This window comes from Dermochelys coriacea, chromosome 27 (assembly GCF_009764565.3).
Source record: "Dermochelys coriacea isolate rDerCor1 chromosome 27, rDerCor1.pri.v4, whole genome shotgun sequence".
Lineage (NCBI taxonomy): Eukaryota > Metazoa > Chordata > Testudines > Dermochelyidae > Dermochelys > Dermochelys coriacea.
The window spans coordinates 3,742,125-3,757,141 of NC_050094.1; the positions used below are offsets into that span (position 1 = coordinate 3,742,125).

The following is a 15,017-nucleotide window of genomic DNA, read 5'->3' on the forward strand; positions in this document are numbered from 1 at the left end:
TGGCACTGGGCTGGGGGATGAGTTAACCCCTCTGCACTGCAGCTCCAGGGACTTGGGCCTGGCTTTACGCTGCGCTGCTACCCCATGTGTTCCTGAGCTTTGGCACAAGGAGGAAGAGGGCTCCACTTATTTCTTGCTGAGCCTTCCCTTGGGCCCCCGCCCAGCCTCTCCCCCATGCTGTAGAGGGTCCTGGCTTGGAGCCTTTTACAGACAATCTCAAGCAAAATGTCAAAGCCAGCCCTGCCCTGACTGGCTCCCCCTCACCCAATTTCTCTTGCTAGATCCATGAGACCATTGAGTCCATTAACCAGCTGAAGACGCAGCGAGATTTCATGCTGAGCTTCAGCAACAACCCGCAGGACTTCATTCAGGAATGGATCAAATCCCAGAGGAGGGACCTCAAGGTAAAGCTGGAGCCCCACTGGAGAGACGAGCTGCTGAGCAGGGGCTGGGGCATGGCATTACCCTGCAGGGTAATGCAGTAACAGCCCCCTGTAGCATAGCCACAGCGGCAGTATCCAGCCCAGAAACCATGGGGCATCTCCCCTCTGGAGCAGGCTCTGCCATGATGCTTGCCCTGCCCCGCGGGACGTGTGATCATGCTGGCGGGGGCGGGGTGTCCGGGAAGCCTGCTGTGGGTCCTGGGATGGCAGCAGCTCCCGTGAGCCCAGCAGTCTGCGTCCCCCTGACGATTCCCTCCTCCATGCGGTGATGCAGATCATAACGGATGTGACTGGGAACCCCGAGGAGGAGAGACGAGCTGATTTCTACCATCAGCCCTGGGCGCAGGAGGCTGCGGGGAGGCACATCTTTGCCAAGGTGAGGATTCTTGCCATGCGACCCAGGCTGCCTGGGCTTGGCCCCTTAGCTGTTACCAGCATCCCTGCCACCCTCTCCTCCCTGCCCTAGCCAATGCTAGAGGGGTGGGCAGAGCCCCATGTTCTGTGGCCCAGTCACACTGTGCCTTTTCCTGTGAGCACATGGTTCGAACTAGAACCTGCCCTCCCCTGCCCCACCCTGGAGCTGAGCCAGGTCTGGGATGTCCAGCTGGGAACTGGGCTGTTTCTGAAGGATCAGTGCTCCCTGCCTTCCTGCACCTCAGCCCCTCCCCTTTCCTGACCAGCTTTGGTCCTTCCCACCCCCACTCTAGAGCTCTGTCCCTGCCCTTCTGCAGGCGCTTCCCAGCCAGCAGTGAACCTGACAAGACGCTGGTCAATTTCACTGGGCAGGCATGAAACTGACCCAGCCCTGTGGGTTTCACTCACAGCGGCCCAGGGAGGCAACAAGTACTGGAGTTCTCCCCTGGAGGAAGGACTCAAGGGTGAAGAGCTATGGGAGGCCTAGAATAGGTAAGATCTGCCCCACAGCATGCTGTGGGAATGGACTGCAGCCAGGGACAGAGTAGCAAGCATGGGGGAGCATCAGGCCTGCTGTCTAAAATCCTGAGCGGAGTCAGGAAACATACCTCGCCCATCGGCTTGGTGCTGTGAGGTTCTCAAGTGGTGGTGGAACTCCAGTGAGACACTCCGAAGTGGAAAACGCCTCCAAGGGGCAATAAGAGTTTGTGCCCATCCAACACTCCCCCAGCCAGCCCTGCCTTTCTCCTGGGCGAGCTTCGGCAGGTCCCAGAGCCCGCCTGACCTCCTGCCTCTTGTGCCTTTTCAGGTTCAGCAGCGCAGACAGGAACTGGAACAAGTGCTTGGGATTCGCCTCACCTAATGGGCTGGGTGCGGCTCAGGAGCTTTGTTCTCTCCTCTAGTGCCTGAGCCTTACGGTACATCTTACTGGAACCAAATACAGCACTTGCAGAAAGCCTGTGTGCCAGGGGCTCCGAGCCACTAGCATCCCCAGGAGCTCCCAGCCCTGTGGCTTCTCTGGGTCAGGGAGCTCCAGCCAAAGGCATGGGTCACGTGGTAACCTGTGCAGCCTCTGCCCTTTCCCTGCCTTTCATTCCGGCCCCTTTATTGCATTACTGGCCTAGCTTGCTGCCTTCGTGTCTCCCCATAGTGTTCATTGCAGGCTTGGAGCTCCTGCCTGGGTGGAGCCGCTGACCAGAGGGTATGAGCTCTCCCTGAGCTGGAGCCAAGGGGTCACCTAGCCCCTTCTACGTTCCGAGCGCTATGGCCAGAGCATCACAACAGCCCCATGGGCTCCTGGGCTTCAGCACGGGGAGGATAAGGGCTTCGCCTGCTTCCTGCTGAGCTGTGCCAGCCTCTCCCCTACAGGGGGGAGGGCAGGCGGCTGCTGGCACTTTTGAAACCAAAGCTTTGTCCATTCCAAAGGCTGGTGGCATTTTGCACTATCTGTTTTTGTGAGCAGGTTTTATAAACGGAAGCCTTTTGTACAGTGGGTTTGTATTTGATTAATATGACGTTTCCTGCACTACCTAAACCTATGCAATAGATTCACTCTGCTCCTGAGCTTAGTCTGAGTCTCTGACATGTTCCATCCTCCCTCTTCTTTCACATACAGCAGCGTGGGGGGGCTCCTCTCTTGGGGAGCCTGGAGCAGGGGCAGGAAGAGCAAGCTGCGCCTGCTGGCTGCAGACACCTTACTCAGGGTAGTGCACACAGGACTGGACCCACGTGGAGAAGCCAGCGTCTGTTACACCAAAGGTGACACCAGGAGCTGGGCATTCCCATGTGCCTTAGCCCCAGCCATCCCTGGCCCAAGGGCTCCTGGCAGGAGGGAAGGGGCTGTTTCCTAGGGGGGCAGAGCAGCCTTGCAGTTATGGCACATGGGAGAATTAGGCAGGAGAGGGTGGGTGTTTACAGACATGCAGGCTGTGGCCACCTGCTCTTGCTGTTGTAACCATTTTTGTCTGGGTTGGATATTTTCTAATAAAAACATTTAGCAGCAGCTTGCACCAGTGTCTCCTTCCTCACCACCTCCTGAGCAGAGGGGAGCCTAGTGCCCCTGCTGTGCCGAGCCTGCCAAGGGTAACCAGAGCGGGGAGGAGACCCTGGCTGCAGCCAGGAGCTCAGAGGCCCAGGGAGTAACACTGTCAATACTTCCCTGCTGTGTAAGCAGGCCAAAGTCCAGTCCTGCCCCTCAGGGATGGGAGGAGGGAGGAGCCCCTCTCCCTGCAGAGCCCTTACTGAGCACCAGCCTGGGCTTCAGCTGCTCAACGCAGGGAAGAGCAGACTGCGTCCCCTTTGCCACATGGAAACCCACTAGTGTTTAGCCTGCAGGCTGCTCAGTCCCCACCCCACAGCCAGGAGCTGGGCTGGGGGCTTGTAGGCTCCTAGATCTGTAACCGAAGGGGGGGTGGAGGGAGGGAAGGGGGTTCCCAGCTGCTGGCAGGAGCAGAGGCAGCTTTCCCCTGTTCATATCCCTCCCTCCAACAGAGTCTGAGGGGAAGTAACTCAACCAGCACCGAGCTTTATTAGAGAAGAGGTGAGGGGGCCAGTACCCAGCACACAGGGCTCAGGCCCCCGGTTACTTCCAGAGCTTCTTGATCGACATGTTCTTCTCGCTGTCCTTCTGCATCACCTGCATGGGGGGGGGGGAAGGGAAGGGTTAGGCCCTGCATCCAGCACTCAGACCTTGCAAGTCACCTGCATGCTTCCTCAGCCACTGGCCTGAGGCAGGAACCAGGCTGGGCCCCAGGAGCCTGCCTGGCAGGGATCCTTCCTGGTGCCCCCTGCGGGCAGGGGCAGGACCCAGCACTCAGCTTAGGGCACCATAGCACTGCCTAGGCCACAGCCCCCTTGGCATTCACCAAAGGCAGGGCAATGACAGTAGCAGTAAAACCCATCCCCCAAAGTGCACAGCAGCCAAGACTCAGGGAAGGAAACTGCAGCTGTGCTGGGGCAATGAGCTTCCCAGTAGCTAAGGCCAGGCCGCCCCCCCTCAAGCCAGTTAAGCCAGTCAAGCTGCTCTCACTTCACACTGAGCCACTCGGCCACAGGCTGATGCCTCCTTGAGCAGCCAGCAACCAAACTGGGAGCCCAGGATCTGCCAGAGGGAGCAGCTTGGGACACGGCCAGCACCTGGCCCAACGCTGCAGAGGAAGGTGAGAGAAGCAGAGCCAGGATAGGTGGCAGGAGGGTTTCAGCCTTTCCACTCGAGTCATGCTGCTACCTGTGGAACTCACAGCCAAAGGGGCATGGGGTAAAAGTCCCTCCCGGGGTTTTATTATGGGCCCTTGTTTGGGCCGCATGGGGGACAAGTGCATGAGCAGCCCTCCATCTACCTTTGGGGGACCCCTCATTTCTTTGCATTCCTTTAGCCTGTCTCTTCCCCCCAACTTCTCTTTCAGGGAGAACAGGGCTGGTCTCCAGCAGTCCCTCCAGCTCTGAACAGCCCTGGCCTTCAGTCCCTGAGAGGGGCTGTCCCACTTCTCCAGCAGGGGGCTGACTGGGCTGGCAGGCCAGCCATTGCCAGCAGCTCTGAAGGAACGGAAGAGCCTGCAATTGGTCCCTTAAAGTGACTGGCGCCCTGAAGCCACCTCCCGCACCCACTGCTGGGGCAGAGCAAGGGGGATTTTACCTTGGCTACAGCCATTTCAAAATCTTCCTGTGTAACATGCACCCTCCTCTCCCTCAGGGCGTACATGCCGGCTTCTGTGCACACCCCCTGCAAGGGACCAAGAGCAAGGAAGAACAGTCACTCCCCTTTCTGCACAGCTCCCCCGACACACCCACCTAGCCACACACTGCAGCTGTCTTCTCACACGGGGAGAGCAGTTCCTTGGTAGAGGGGTGGCATGTGACGGAGGAGTCCTGTATGTCTCCTGCCGCTCTGCATCCCTCCAGGGGAACGCAGTGAGCTCAGCACTGCCTGAAAGGGCCCCAGCCTGCCCCAGGAACATGCAAGAAGCAGGCCCATGGCAGCCCAATGGAAGCCTGTCCTGGCTCAAAACACACTCCAAAGCCCTGGGCTCCAGCCAGAGCTAATCAGAGGCAGCTGCTCATTGTCCCACATGCTGCCCGAGCTCCAGGCCCAGCTACTCACCTTCACCTCGGCCCCAGACGCTCCTGGCATCAGCTCTGCAATTTTACGCAGATTTATCCCCCGCGTCAGGTTCATTTTCCGAGAGTGGATCTTGAGAATGTCTAGGCGAGCCTGTGGGGAGAGCCCCAGCAAGGGGGGTAAGTGCCGGGGAGAGCCCCAGCAAGGGGGGTAAGAGCCGGGGAGAGCCCCAGCAAGGGGGGTGAGGGACAAGGGGGCCCGGCACCTGAGCCATCAGCCAGCAGAAGGAACTGTCAGCACAGGGAGAACATCTGTAGGTCCAGGCTGGGACTCAGACCCTTTCAGTGCCATGACACTACAGAAGCAAAGTTCAACCCTTTGTCCCTGGGCCGCAGGCGAATGCCCGCTGGGGATGGGGGGATGCCCTGCTTTTAAATAGCACTAGGAACACAGAGAATGTGCACCCAGGCCTGGGAGCCTGCAAAGAGCCTGCCACAGGGGAACGCCCCCATTACCTCTTCATTTGGAGGAGGGAACTCGATCTTCCTGTCGATGCGGCCTGGGCGCAGCAGAGCAGAGTCCAGGATGTCTATCCGGTTAGTGGCCATGATCACCTGCAGGGGAGGAGGCTGTCACTGTGCAAAGGAGCTGGGGTTTTATCCCACAGTGAGGGGCAAGTGCCCCCCTTCTGCTGGGGCTCAGGGTGCCACCCAAGCCACCTGACTTCCGCTCCCAGCTCAGAAATGGGGTAGCTGACTCCCCTCTTACCCTGAGCATGTGGGAGCTGCTCCCTTGCACTGGAGGAGGGGCGCCAGCCTAGCCGTGTGAGGGAGACTCGCGGTGGGGCCGAGAAGTGGCCAGGAGGCCAGGGTCATGCAAGGCTCTACGCACCTTAATGTTCTTAGTGGCTTCGAAGCCGTCGAGCTGGTTGAGGAGCTCCAGCATGGTGCGCTGCACCTCGCTGTCCCCCCCGGAGCCACCCTCCAAGCGTGAGGAGCCGATGGAGTCAATCTCGTCCATGAAGATAATGGAGGGAGCGTGTTCCCTGGCCATCACAAAGAGCTCCCGCACCATGCGAGCGCCTGAGAGCAAAGCAGAGGGGCCCCTGAACGCCCTGCCGTAGGCCCACCACAGCTCTGCAGCCCTGTTCTCACTGCAGGAATGGAGAGCTCCTTCAACGCACTGGTCAGCGCAGCCCCAGGAGCTGGGACCATGGCGCCCCCGAGGGTAGGAGCCTGGTCACGGGCCGAGCCTGAGGAGTGCTCCTCTGCAGCACTGGGAACCGGGAGACCAGGCCCTGGCCCTCTGGACTTAGTTCCTGCGGGCACGGGCAAGAGGCATTCAGCGCAGGGCTTGGCTGCGGGCCATGAAAACAGGAGGGACTGATTTAAACCACCAAAGCCTGATTTAAATCACTGATTGCAATCTTGGTTTGTGTTTGTCCTGTAGCTATTTCCCTGCACCCAGGTTCATGCTCATTGGGTGGTATAACCATTACACAGTGTTGCCTGGCCAACCAATACAGGCTTTCTTCTGCGCTTGGTGCTGCTTTCCGCCAGCCAGGCTGACACACAAGCTTGCTGCACGTTTTGTTTTCAGATTCTTGACTGTCACTTTATGATGTTTGAAAACGGGAAACGATTCAGTTATTTACTAGCTAATTCTTTGACTCGGGATTGGGGTCAAGCTGTATTTGGCTGGAAACTGGATTTTGATTAAATGTACAAAACCAGCATTTTAAAACTGTTTCAGTTCAATAAAACTAGCTCAGATGCGCTGGAAAAAACATTCAGGTTGTCAAATGTGTTTTGCATTTAAAACAGCTTGATTTATTAGACAAAGGAAGCATTCACTGCAATGGGTGCACTGAGAGATACCTTTGGCTTCCCTGCATCTTTAGGTGCCTGAACCCCTTTGGAAATCTAGATTCATAGATACTAAGGTCAGAAGGGACCATTCTGATCATCTAGTCCGACCTCCTGCACAACGCAGGCCACAGAATCTCACCCACCCACTCCTATGAAAAACCTCACCCATGTCTGAGCTATTGAAGTCCTTAAATCATGGTTTAAAGACTTCAAGGAGCAGAGAAGCCTCCCTCAAGTCAACCATGCCCCATGCTACAGAGGAAGGCGAAAAATCTCCAGGGCCTCTCCAATCTGCCCTGGAGGAAAATTCCTTCCCGACCCCAAATATGGCAATCAGCTAAACCCTGAGCATATGGGCAAGATTCACCAGCCACATACTACAGAAAATTCTTTCCTGGGTAATTCAGATCCCATCCATCTAATATCCCATCTCAGGGGATTTGGCCTATTTACCCTGAATATTTAAAGATCAATTACTTACTAAAATCCCATTATCCCATCATACCATCTCCTCCATAAACTTATCGAGTAGAATCTTAAAACCAGATAGATCTTTTGCCCCCACTGCTTCCCTTGGAAGGCTATTCCAAAACTTCACTCCTCTGATGGTTAAAAACCTTCGTCTGATTTCAAGTCTAAACTTCCTGCTGGCCAGTTTATACCATTTGTTCTTGTGTCCACATTGGTGCTGAGCTTAAATAATTCCTCTCCCTCTGATATATTTATAGAGAGCAATCTAGGCCCACATCCTTCAAGGTTTTAGTTAGCAGAGCTCATCCTCCCACACCTGCCTGTTGTTCACAGACAGGAAGGGGAAACAAGCTTCAAGCTTCCAACTCCCAGCTGCTTTCTCGATTTGGAATGAGCTAGTCCAGATGAAGGATTCTTTCCACCTGTTAGCTAATCTGAACCCCAAAAGTGTCTCTGCTCCCCCAGACACTGGAAATACCGAAACTTGGAAAGATGTAAATAACCAGCCTTCGCTCCATTGTAAGGATTGTTAGTAAGATGGGCAACATGACACTAGAACCTTTTGAAAGCTCATGACATATTGGTTATTTAAATGTTAATAATTACACTCAGACTTGAACACAGGCCAAAATAATTTCAACTTGAATTTTATAATTTCATGTTATTTTTAAAGAGAAAAAAATTTATTTAATTACAGCACCTAATCCCATTTTGTAGGGTTTTTTGTAACCATTGATTTTTATCTCCCCTGGGCCCAGCTCCTCAGAACAGGAACACCAGCCTCACAGCCACAGCTGTGAGGGGGGCCACATCGCCCCCCTGCCCTGCTAGCGGGCTTCACAGAGGGACAGCTTGGGGATGGGGGGTTGAACTCATGTGTCTCCATCCTACCCCCCCACCCCACCGTGTTCCCACATCCACACTTACCCTCGCCAATAAACTTCTGCACCAGCTCAGAGCCCGAGACTCGGATGAAGGTGCAGTCAGTGTGATGAGCCACGGCCCTGGCAAGCAGGGTCTTCCCGGTGCCGGGAGGTCCGTACAGCAGCACCCCCTGCAATGGCCAGTACAGTGTCATTAGCTGAGGGTGCTCAGTGCAGGAGCTACATTGCACAGCCTGGCACAGACATGGGCATTTGGTGCCACCTAGTGGGCAATGTACCCATAAACCCCATCCAGGTCTCAGCAGGACGGGGGGCCCAACCATCCGTCCAGGGTCACACGCCCTGGGTGCAGCAGGGAGTGAAATGCAGCCGCCAGAGCCGTGCCCAGTGCCGCCAGAAGGGGGGGAGCCTGGCTTTGGACAGGTGGGGAAGGACCAGGCCTGCAGTGCCCTCGGGGATTCGCGCCATGGGGATGCAGTTCACTGAGGGGGGCTGCTCAAGCTCTGCCTCCTCTGGCAAGGGCAGCAGCAGGCACTGTGCTGCATTCCGTGGGGATCACCCCCTCCTCCACATGGGTGAGGAACTGCCACCCCCTGGGAAGGGCTGAGGCTGGAGGAGACTCGCACCAACTCTTGGCCCTGGCCCTGCTGCAGCTGCCAGCAGGGAACCGTGCTGGGCTGTGGCAGGGAAAAGGGTCTTGTTACAACTGCTTTCCACTGGGAGTATCAACGTCCTTCGAGTAGCCATCCCTCTCCCCAGCTAGCATCGCAGGGGGGTGCTGCCAGTGGGCGCACAGAGGCTGAGTGCTGGCCCTCTCCTTTGGCAGGCACTGGGATCCCACCCACTCAGTGACTGGTATGTGAGTGGTTCCCTGCTCCCTCCTCCCACACGGCCAGAGAACCAGAGCAAGTCACGGGAAAGTGGGAGCAAGAGGTGGTGAACAGCACCGGCTGCTCTGTCGTCCCCATTACTGGAAGCTGGTAATGAATCTCCATGGGGTGGCGGGAACCATCCAGGGAACGTAGAGGGCTCCCTTCTCCCTGCCAACCTAGCCCAGAAGCCTGGCAGGGCACGTGTGCAGAGCACCCAGCAATGCAGAGCTGTTTTCTGCTCAGTTCTGAGCAGCAGATCTGAAATGCCCAGGGCTGGCAGAGCCCCCTCCCCGCGGCAGGGCACAGCTGGCTGAGTGCGCTCTGCACATGCTGGGAGTCCTGCCCCGAGAGCGCTTGCCTTGGGCTGGGCGATCCCCAGGGCCTCAAAGAGCTCCGGGTGTTTGACGGGCAGCTCGATTACTTCCTTGATCTCCTTGATCTGCTTGTCCAAGCCACCAATCATCTCATAGGTGGAGTCTGGGACCTTCTCCACCATCATCAGGGACACCAGGGGGTCCACTTTGTTGGGCAGGATTTTGTGGAGCGTGTAGCTGTCGTTCCTCAGCGCCACGCGGCAGTTCGGGGTCACCTTTGGAGATAGACGGGTAGGAACTCACTGTGTGGCCTCCAATCACCTTCAGCACCAGCTGGCGGGAGCTGCCGCACTCGCAGCGCCCCAGCCTATGCACCCAGCTTGGGCACCTCCCCAGCAAGAGCTAGGACTCGGGGAAGTTGCTGGGGCAGGGGTGAGGCCCACGGAACCCCCTGGGCTGGGCAGCAGCAGCTGGTCAGAAGGGGGCATCACCCTCTGCTGCCCCCAGCAGGCTGGTGAAGACGGGCACAAGGGAAGGCAGCTGCTGCCAAGCTGCCTCTCTCTGCCCACCACTGGGCGCGCTGCTCCGAGGGCTGGGTTCACCAAGGGGTCTGGTACTCACATCATTGATGTCAATGTTTTTATCAACATCCACCACAAACTTCCCTTCTGGGTGAACCTGGAACAGAGAGAGCAGAGATCTGTGGGGTGGGGGTGGGGCTGCGGCAGCACACGCAGCTCTCCCCCCGCCCTGCCCCAATGTGTGCGCACACGCCTCCTCCCCCCCAGCAGGCATGCACAACCCCCCCACCTCACTCATCCCCAGCAGGCATGCACAGCTCCCACATACCTCCCAGTCAGCGCAGGAGAGCCAAGCCCTGGGGCAGGTCCCACAGGGGCCAGGACTCTGCAGGGCACTCAGTAACTGGCCCCCACACAGGTGGGTCTCGCTGCACAAGCAGAGTCTAAGCAGTCGGTTCTCAGGGCTGGGGCAGTCGCCCTGAATGGGCCCCTAGTGACCCCCTGGTGGTCTCCTGGGCCCAGCCCTGCTTCATTTTGAACACCACTGAGGGCCAGGCACATCAGGGTCCACATAGTCCCGCTCTTGAGGGCGCCTCCACAGCCTGTCCAGGGAGCACCCCAGGTGTTCGGGCGCGGGTGGGGGGAAAGAGCCCAGCAAGGTTCCCAGGGACTTGGGGTGGGGCTGCTCCGGCTCAAGCCTTTTGTAATACCCCGTCCCACCCACGGGGCCTCCTGATCCTGGGAGACGGTTCCCCAGCCCAGCAGAACATGCTGGTAACCAACTTCTCCGCAGAGCCAGCCCCTTAGATTTAGCCCGTTCTTCCTAGTTACAGCCCCCCGGGCCAACTCGAATGACTCTCCTCCCCCTCGGAGGGAGTGCCTGCCACCAGGTCTAGCACCCCCTTTATCCCGGGGCCACTCCTCAGCACTGGGAGGGGGACAGATGGCTCCTTGCTGCCACATGGATTTGCAGTGTGCTGGCAGCCCTAGGGCAGTTCACCCTCCCCCGGCCTGCTCCAGGGCGGTCCCCTGGGGCGCACGGCTGGGGCTCCAAGTGTTTCTGTCCCCAGGCTCATTTAGGGAGTGAGCCCACTAGCAGCCTGGGAAGGCCAGGAGAGCTACAGTCCCCGGTCAGGGAGCAGAGCTGCGCTGCCCTGAGCTCATGAGCCTGGCCACCCACCCACGAACCCCCATGCAGTGCCATCGAGGCCCTCAGCCAGCAGCTGGCACTGCTCGGCCCTCGGAAGCAGCACCCCAGCTCCGTACCTTGACAAGCACCTTCTTCTTATCCATGGCCCTCACCACCTCACCGACATAGGAGCCCTGCTCCTGCAGCAGCTGCAACTCCTCCCGCAGCAGGCGCACTGCAGCGCAACGAGGAGACGTCAGCTCTGCCTGGCCACCAAGGAGCAAAGAGGCCAGTAGCTGCTCACAGGGCCCCCGCTCAGGGCCCAAGCAAAAAGGGCATTTCCAGGGCAGGGGTAACTAGCCACTTCCATTAACTCAGAGGGGGCAGGCGCTGCTAACTTCCCACATGCCCCAGCCCCTTGGGGACACAGCAGCCATGCTCCTAAGTCAGCGCCGGCTTCCTTCTCAGGCACGGAATAACAACCAGCACCCTGCCTTTGTATCCCCAGGAGAGGGTGCCTGGGAAGCGAGCTGTCCGGCTTTCCCGCTGGGGTGAAAATGAAGAGGCTGTGACCACCAATAATGCAAGAGATCACCCAGCCGTGAGATTTGCGTCCCTCCCTGGCAGAACATGGAACAATCCAACCCTCCCTGCAGGAGGCTGCTCTCATGATACGCTCTGGCCACCCTTCGCGTCCCACCCACCAGGCCAACCCCCTGGGTGGGATGCATAAAACTTTCTTGTTTTCAAAGCACCAATTCAGGGGGAGCCGAGCGCGGGGACCGCGGACGAGGCCGGGGAAGGCCAGCGGGAGCCGAGCGCGGGGACCGCGGACGAGGCCGGGGAAGGCCAGCGGGAGCCGAGCGCGGGGACCGCGGACGAGGCCGGGGAAGGCCAGCGGGAGCCGAGCGCGGGGACCGCGGACGAGGCCGGGGAAGGCCAGCGGGAGCCCTACCTTTGGCGTTCAGCTCGTTCCTCTGTGCTTGCAGGCGGCGGAGATTCTGGCTCTTTTCATTCACAATGAGCTTTGGGGAGAGGAGAGAGAAGGGATAAGCCCACACGAGCCCAGGGATCCCCCCTGCACAGCTGCCCCCACCACAGCACCTCAGTTCAGGGTCTGCTTTCTCCTGAACACGGGCTAACTGCCACTCTAGCAGCTAGGAAGTGCCCATGTGTTTCCGGTTGGCAATGCCCAGGCTCCTCCCTGGGGAGCGCTAGGCCATCGTTCCCACCTCACGCCCGTCACTACAGCAGCCCTTGCACTGAGTCCTCCCTAGCGTCTCCAGTGTGAACGGGAAAGCAGCCCAGCACTGGAAGGGGAGGCGACCCATCTGTAAGCGTCTCTCACCACGTGGTCTGCACCCAAACCCAGGCTAATGGCCCCCCCCCTCCGTCAGGAACAAGGAATGTTTTGAAGGGGTTTGCTGGTCACTTTGTCCCTGCCACAGGAGTGGGAGTACCACCACCAACCTCAACACCCTGAAACCTGGGCAAAGGGCCTCTGCCTAGACAAACAGCTGCTGTGATGCCCCCTCCCCCAATCTGTTATCGGGGAGGCGCCACTCTGCTCCGAGGAACAAGAGACAAAACGGCCCCTTCTAGCCCTGCAGACCTGCCTTCTGTGGAGTCAGGCCAGCTGGCTTTAGAGATGCCTGCCACTGACAGCTAGCAACGTTGCTCTAGGAAGGCCCCACATCTGCCTGCTAGTTCCTGGGTCCCAACCTGCACCTCCTGCTGGGAGCCCTCTGAGGCCCCAGCCCTACTGACAGAGATGCTGTCTCAGAGCATGGACTAGAATCACTTGGAAGAGGCTGCTGGCTCCCTTGGAGGTCCTGTGAGAAGAACTGCCGAGCAGAAATGGTAATACCCCTGCCGCAATCCAGAATGCGCATCCTCAGCACCGTCAGACTAGTACCCCTCCAGCCACCCACTTGTAAGAAACCGTGCCCCAGCCCAGACCCCACTCCCTGTGGCCAGAGAGCCCCCACCATGCAGCTCACCTGCAGTTCCTCAATTTTGGACAAGTAGTACTGGCGAAGACCTGTCCCCCCTTTGCCTTCATCCATCTCCATCTGCAGAGAAAGCACACGTCAGGACACGTCCATCGGCCCAGGGAAGCCCCTCAGCGCTGAAGGGGAGGTGCTGCTCGTTCTCTAGAGGAGCAGAGGCTGGGTGGCGACAGGCGGATCCATCCAAGAAGGGCGCCGTCCACAGGCCTGGCAGAACAGCCTCCTGAGCTGGCTGCCAGCTATAAACCAACCCAGAGCCTCTGCCTCTGCTCTCAGAGCCACAGCCCGGCTGGAGCTCGGGGCACCGCAAAGGCTTGATCTGAGGTAAAGGCGGCCCCAGCCAGAGACCCTCTGATCGGGCGGGGAGCATCTGAATGGCCCTCCAGGGACAGCTTCTGGCGCAGGCAGGTTCAGCCCGTTCCACAGGCCCCTTCTGCACAGGAAGAGCAGGAGGCGGCCCCAGAGTAACTAACATCTGCAGCCACCAGGCTCCAAGGAGACCCAGGAGGCTGGTGCAGGCCGGGGCTCTCTGGTCACTTCCATGGATCCCCCCAAACTCTCAGGGGACCCGGCTGCTCCGATCACAGGCAAAGAATCCAAAGAGGACAGGAGCTGGTGGGTGGGAGAACCTCTGTGGCCAGCCCTGGTGCTCCAGCCCCACCGCCCAGGGGGCATCCCTGGCAGCAGGCACCGAGATCCAGGGCAGCCCACCCAAGGGGGCTGGACCCCACTGGTGAGGGAGGAACCCTTCCTCCCTTGGTTCTGCAGGAGCATCTGCAACAAACCCTGCCCCCATCCCTCCTCTTCCTCCCTCGTCCATGACTCCCTTCCCCTGCCACCCCATCCCCCCCTTCCTCCTCCCCCTCCCATCCCTCTTCCTCCTCCTTCCCCTCTCCCTCCCTCCCACCCTTCCCCACTCCCCCAATCACTGACCCCCGCCTCCCCTCCCCCTGCCACCCCATCCCCCCCTTCCTCCTCCCCCTCCCATCCCTCTTCCTCCTCCTTCCCCTCTCCCTCCCTCCCACCCTTCCCCACTCCCCCAATCACTGACCCCCGCCTCCCCTCCCCCTGCCACCCCATCCCCCCCTTCCTCCTCCCCCTCCCATCCCTCTTCCTCCTCCTTCCCCTCTCCCTCCCTCCCACCCTTCCCCACTCCCCCAATCACTGACCCCCGCCTCCCCTCCCCCTGCCACCCCATCCCCCCCCTTCCTCCTCCCCCTCCCATCCCTCTTCCTCCTCCTTCCCCTCTCCCTCCCTCCCACCCTTCCCCACTCCCCCAATCACTGACCCCCGCCTCCCCTCCCCCTGCCACCCCATCCCCCCCTTCCTCCTCCCCCTCCCATCCCTCTTCCTCCTCCTTCCCCTCTCCCTCCCTCCCGCCCTTCCCCACTCCCCCAATCACTGACCCCCGCCTCCCCTCCCCCTGCCACCCCATCCCCCCCTTCCTCCTCCCCCTCCCATCCCTCTTCCTCCTCCTTCCCCTCTCCCCCAATCACTGACCCCCGCCTCCCCTCCCCCTCCCCCCCCATCCCCCCTCTTGCTCCTCCTCCCCCTCCCCCCCAATCACCGACCCCCCCCCGCTTCCCCTCCTCCTCCCAGCCCCCATCCCAGCCCCGGCCTGACTCAGCAGAAGCCGGTCCCCAGCTCCACGGAGCTGCCCCGACGCTAGGACGAGCCCCCACGGCCCCCTCCTCCCGGCCGCTCCCTCAGCCCCCCGGGGTCTCTCGCCTGCTCCGGCCCGTCCACCGCCATCTTCTCCGCCGGCATCTGAGCGCCGTGAGCAGGGCAGGGAACTGACGCGTACTGCACAGGCGTAGAGAGACGAGCGGCGCTATCTGCCCACATCCAAGATGGCCGCCGCCGCGACCCTTTCCTCGTGCGCACGCGCAAGAAGAGCGTATGTCGTCATTCCCTTTCTCTGACTCTATGAACGCTCAAAACACCCAAGTCGCTTCCGGACTCAAATAACCACACCTAAGATGGCCGCCTCCGCCGGTCCTTAGACGCCATTTTGGTAGGGTCTCTCCAGTAATCT

At 59.5% G+C, this 15,017-nt stretch overlaps 2 protein-coding genes and 1 long non-coding RNA gene across 4 annotated transcripts in view; 2 read left to right on the forward strand and 1 right to left on the reverse strand.

The window, feature by feature from the left end:
- SMARCD2 (SWI/SNF related, matrix associated, actin dependent regulator of chromatin, subfamily d, member 2) overlaps window positions 1-2,859 on the forward strand; it is a 36,270-nt gene extending 33,411 nt beyond the window's left edge. For both annotated transcript variants that reach the window (XM_038385162.2, XM_043503274.1), the window contains exons 11-13: window positions 282-404; window positions 718-819; window positions 1,666-2,859. In XM_038385162.2, coding sequence (XP_038241090.2) covers window positions 282-404; window positions 718-819; window positions 1,666-1,719 — 279 coding nt within the window. In that variant the 3' untranslated portion in view covers window positions 1,720-2,859. The remainder of the gene's footprint in view (window positions 1-281; window positions 405-717; window positions 820-1,665) is intronic.
- Window positions 2,860-3,365: 506 nt separating this feature from the next.
- Window positions 3,366-14,883, reverse strand: PSMC5 (proteasome 26S subunit, ATPase 5). The gene is made up of 12 exons (XM_038385163.2): window positions 14,711-14,883; window positions 12,974-13,045; window positions 11,929-11,998; window positions 11,111-11,208; window positions 9,945-10,001; window positions 9,368-9,598; window positions 8,181-8,307; window positions 5,806-5,996; window positions 5,430-5,528; window positions 4,957-5,067; window positions 4,492-4,578; window positions 3,366-3,492 (listed from the first exon to the last, which is right to left on the reverse strand). Exons 1-12 carry the CDS (start codon window positions 14,825-14,827, stop codon window positions 3,439-3,441), a joined length of 1,314 nt encoding a protein of 437 aa, XP_038241091.1. The 5' UTR covers window positions 14,828-14,883; the 3' UTR covers window positions 3,366-3,438.
- LOC122457592 lies at window positions 5,055-5,975 on the forward strand. Its single transcript, XR_006277214.1, has 2 exons — window positions 5,055-5,097; window positions 5,161-5,975. It is a non-coding gene; the product is annotated as an uncharacterized LOC122457592 (long non-coding RNA).
- Window positions 14,884-15,017: the final 134 nt, after the last annotated feature.

Coding starts and splice junctions, on each gene's coding strand:
- PSMC5 (XM_038385163.2), bottom strand. CDS start 14,827: ATGTGGGCAGATAGCGCCGCTCGTCTCTCTACGCCTGTGCAGTACGCG. Junction 11,209..11,928: donor GAACGAGCTGAACGCCAAAG/GTAGGGCTCCCG, acceptor GTTGCGCTGCAG/TGCGCCTGCTGCGGGAGGAG. Junction 5,997..8,180: donor GCAGAAGTTTATTGGCGAGG/GTAAGTGTGGAT, acceptor CTTTGCTCTCAG/GCGCTCGCATGGTGCGGGAG.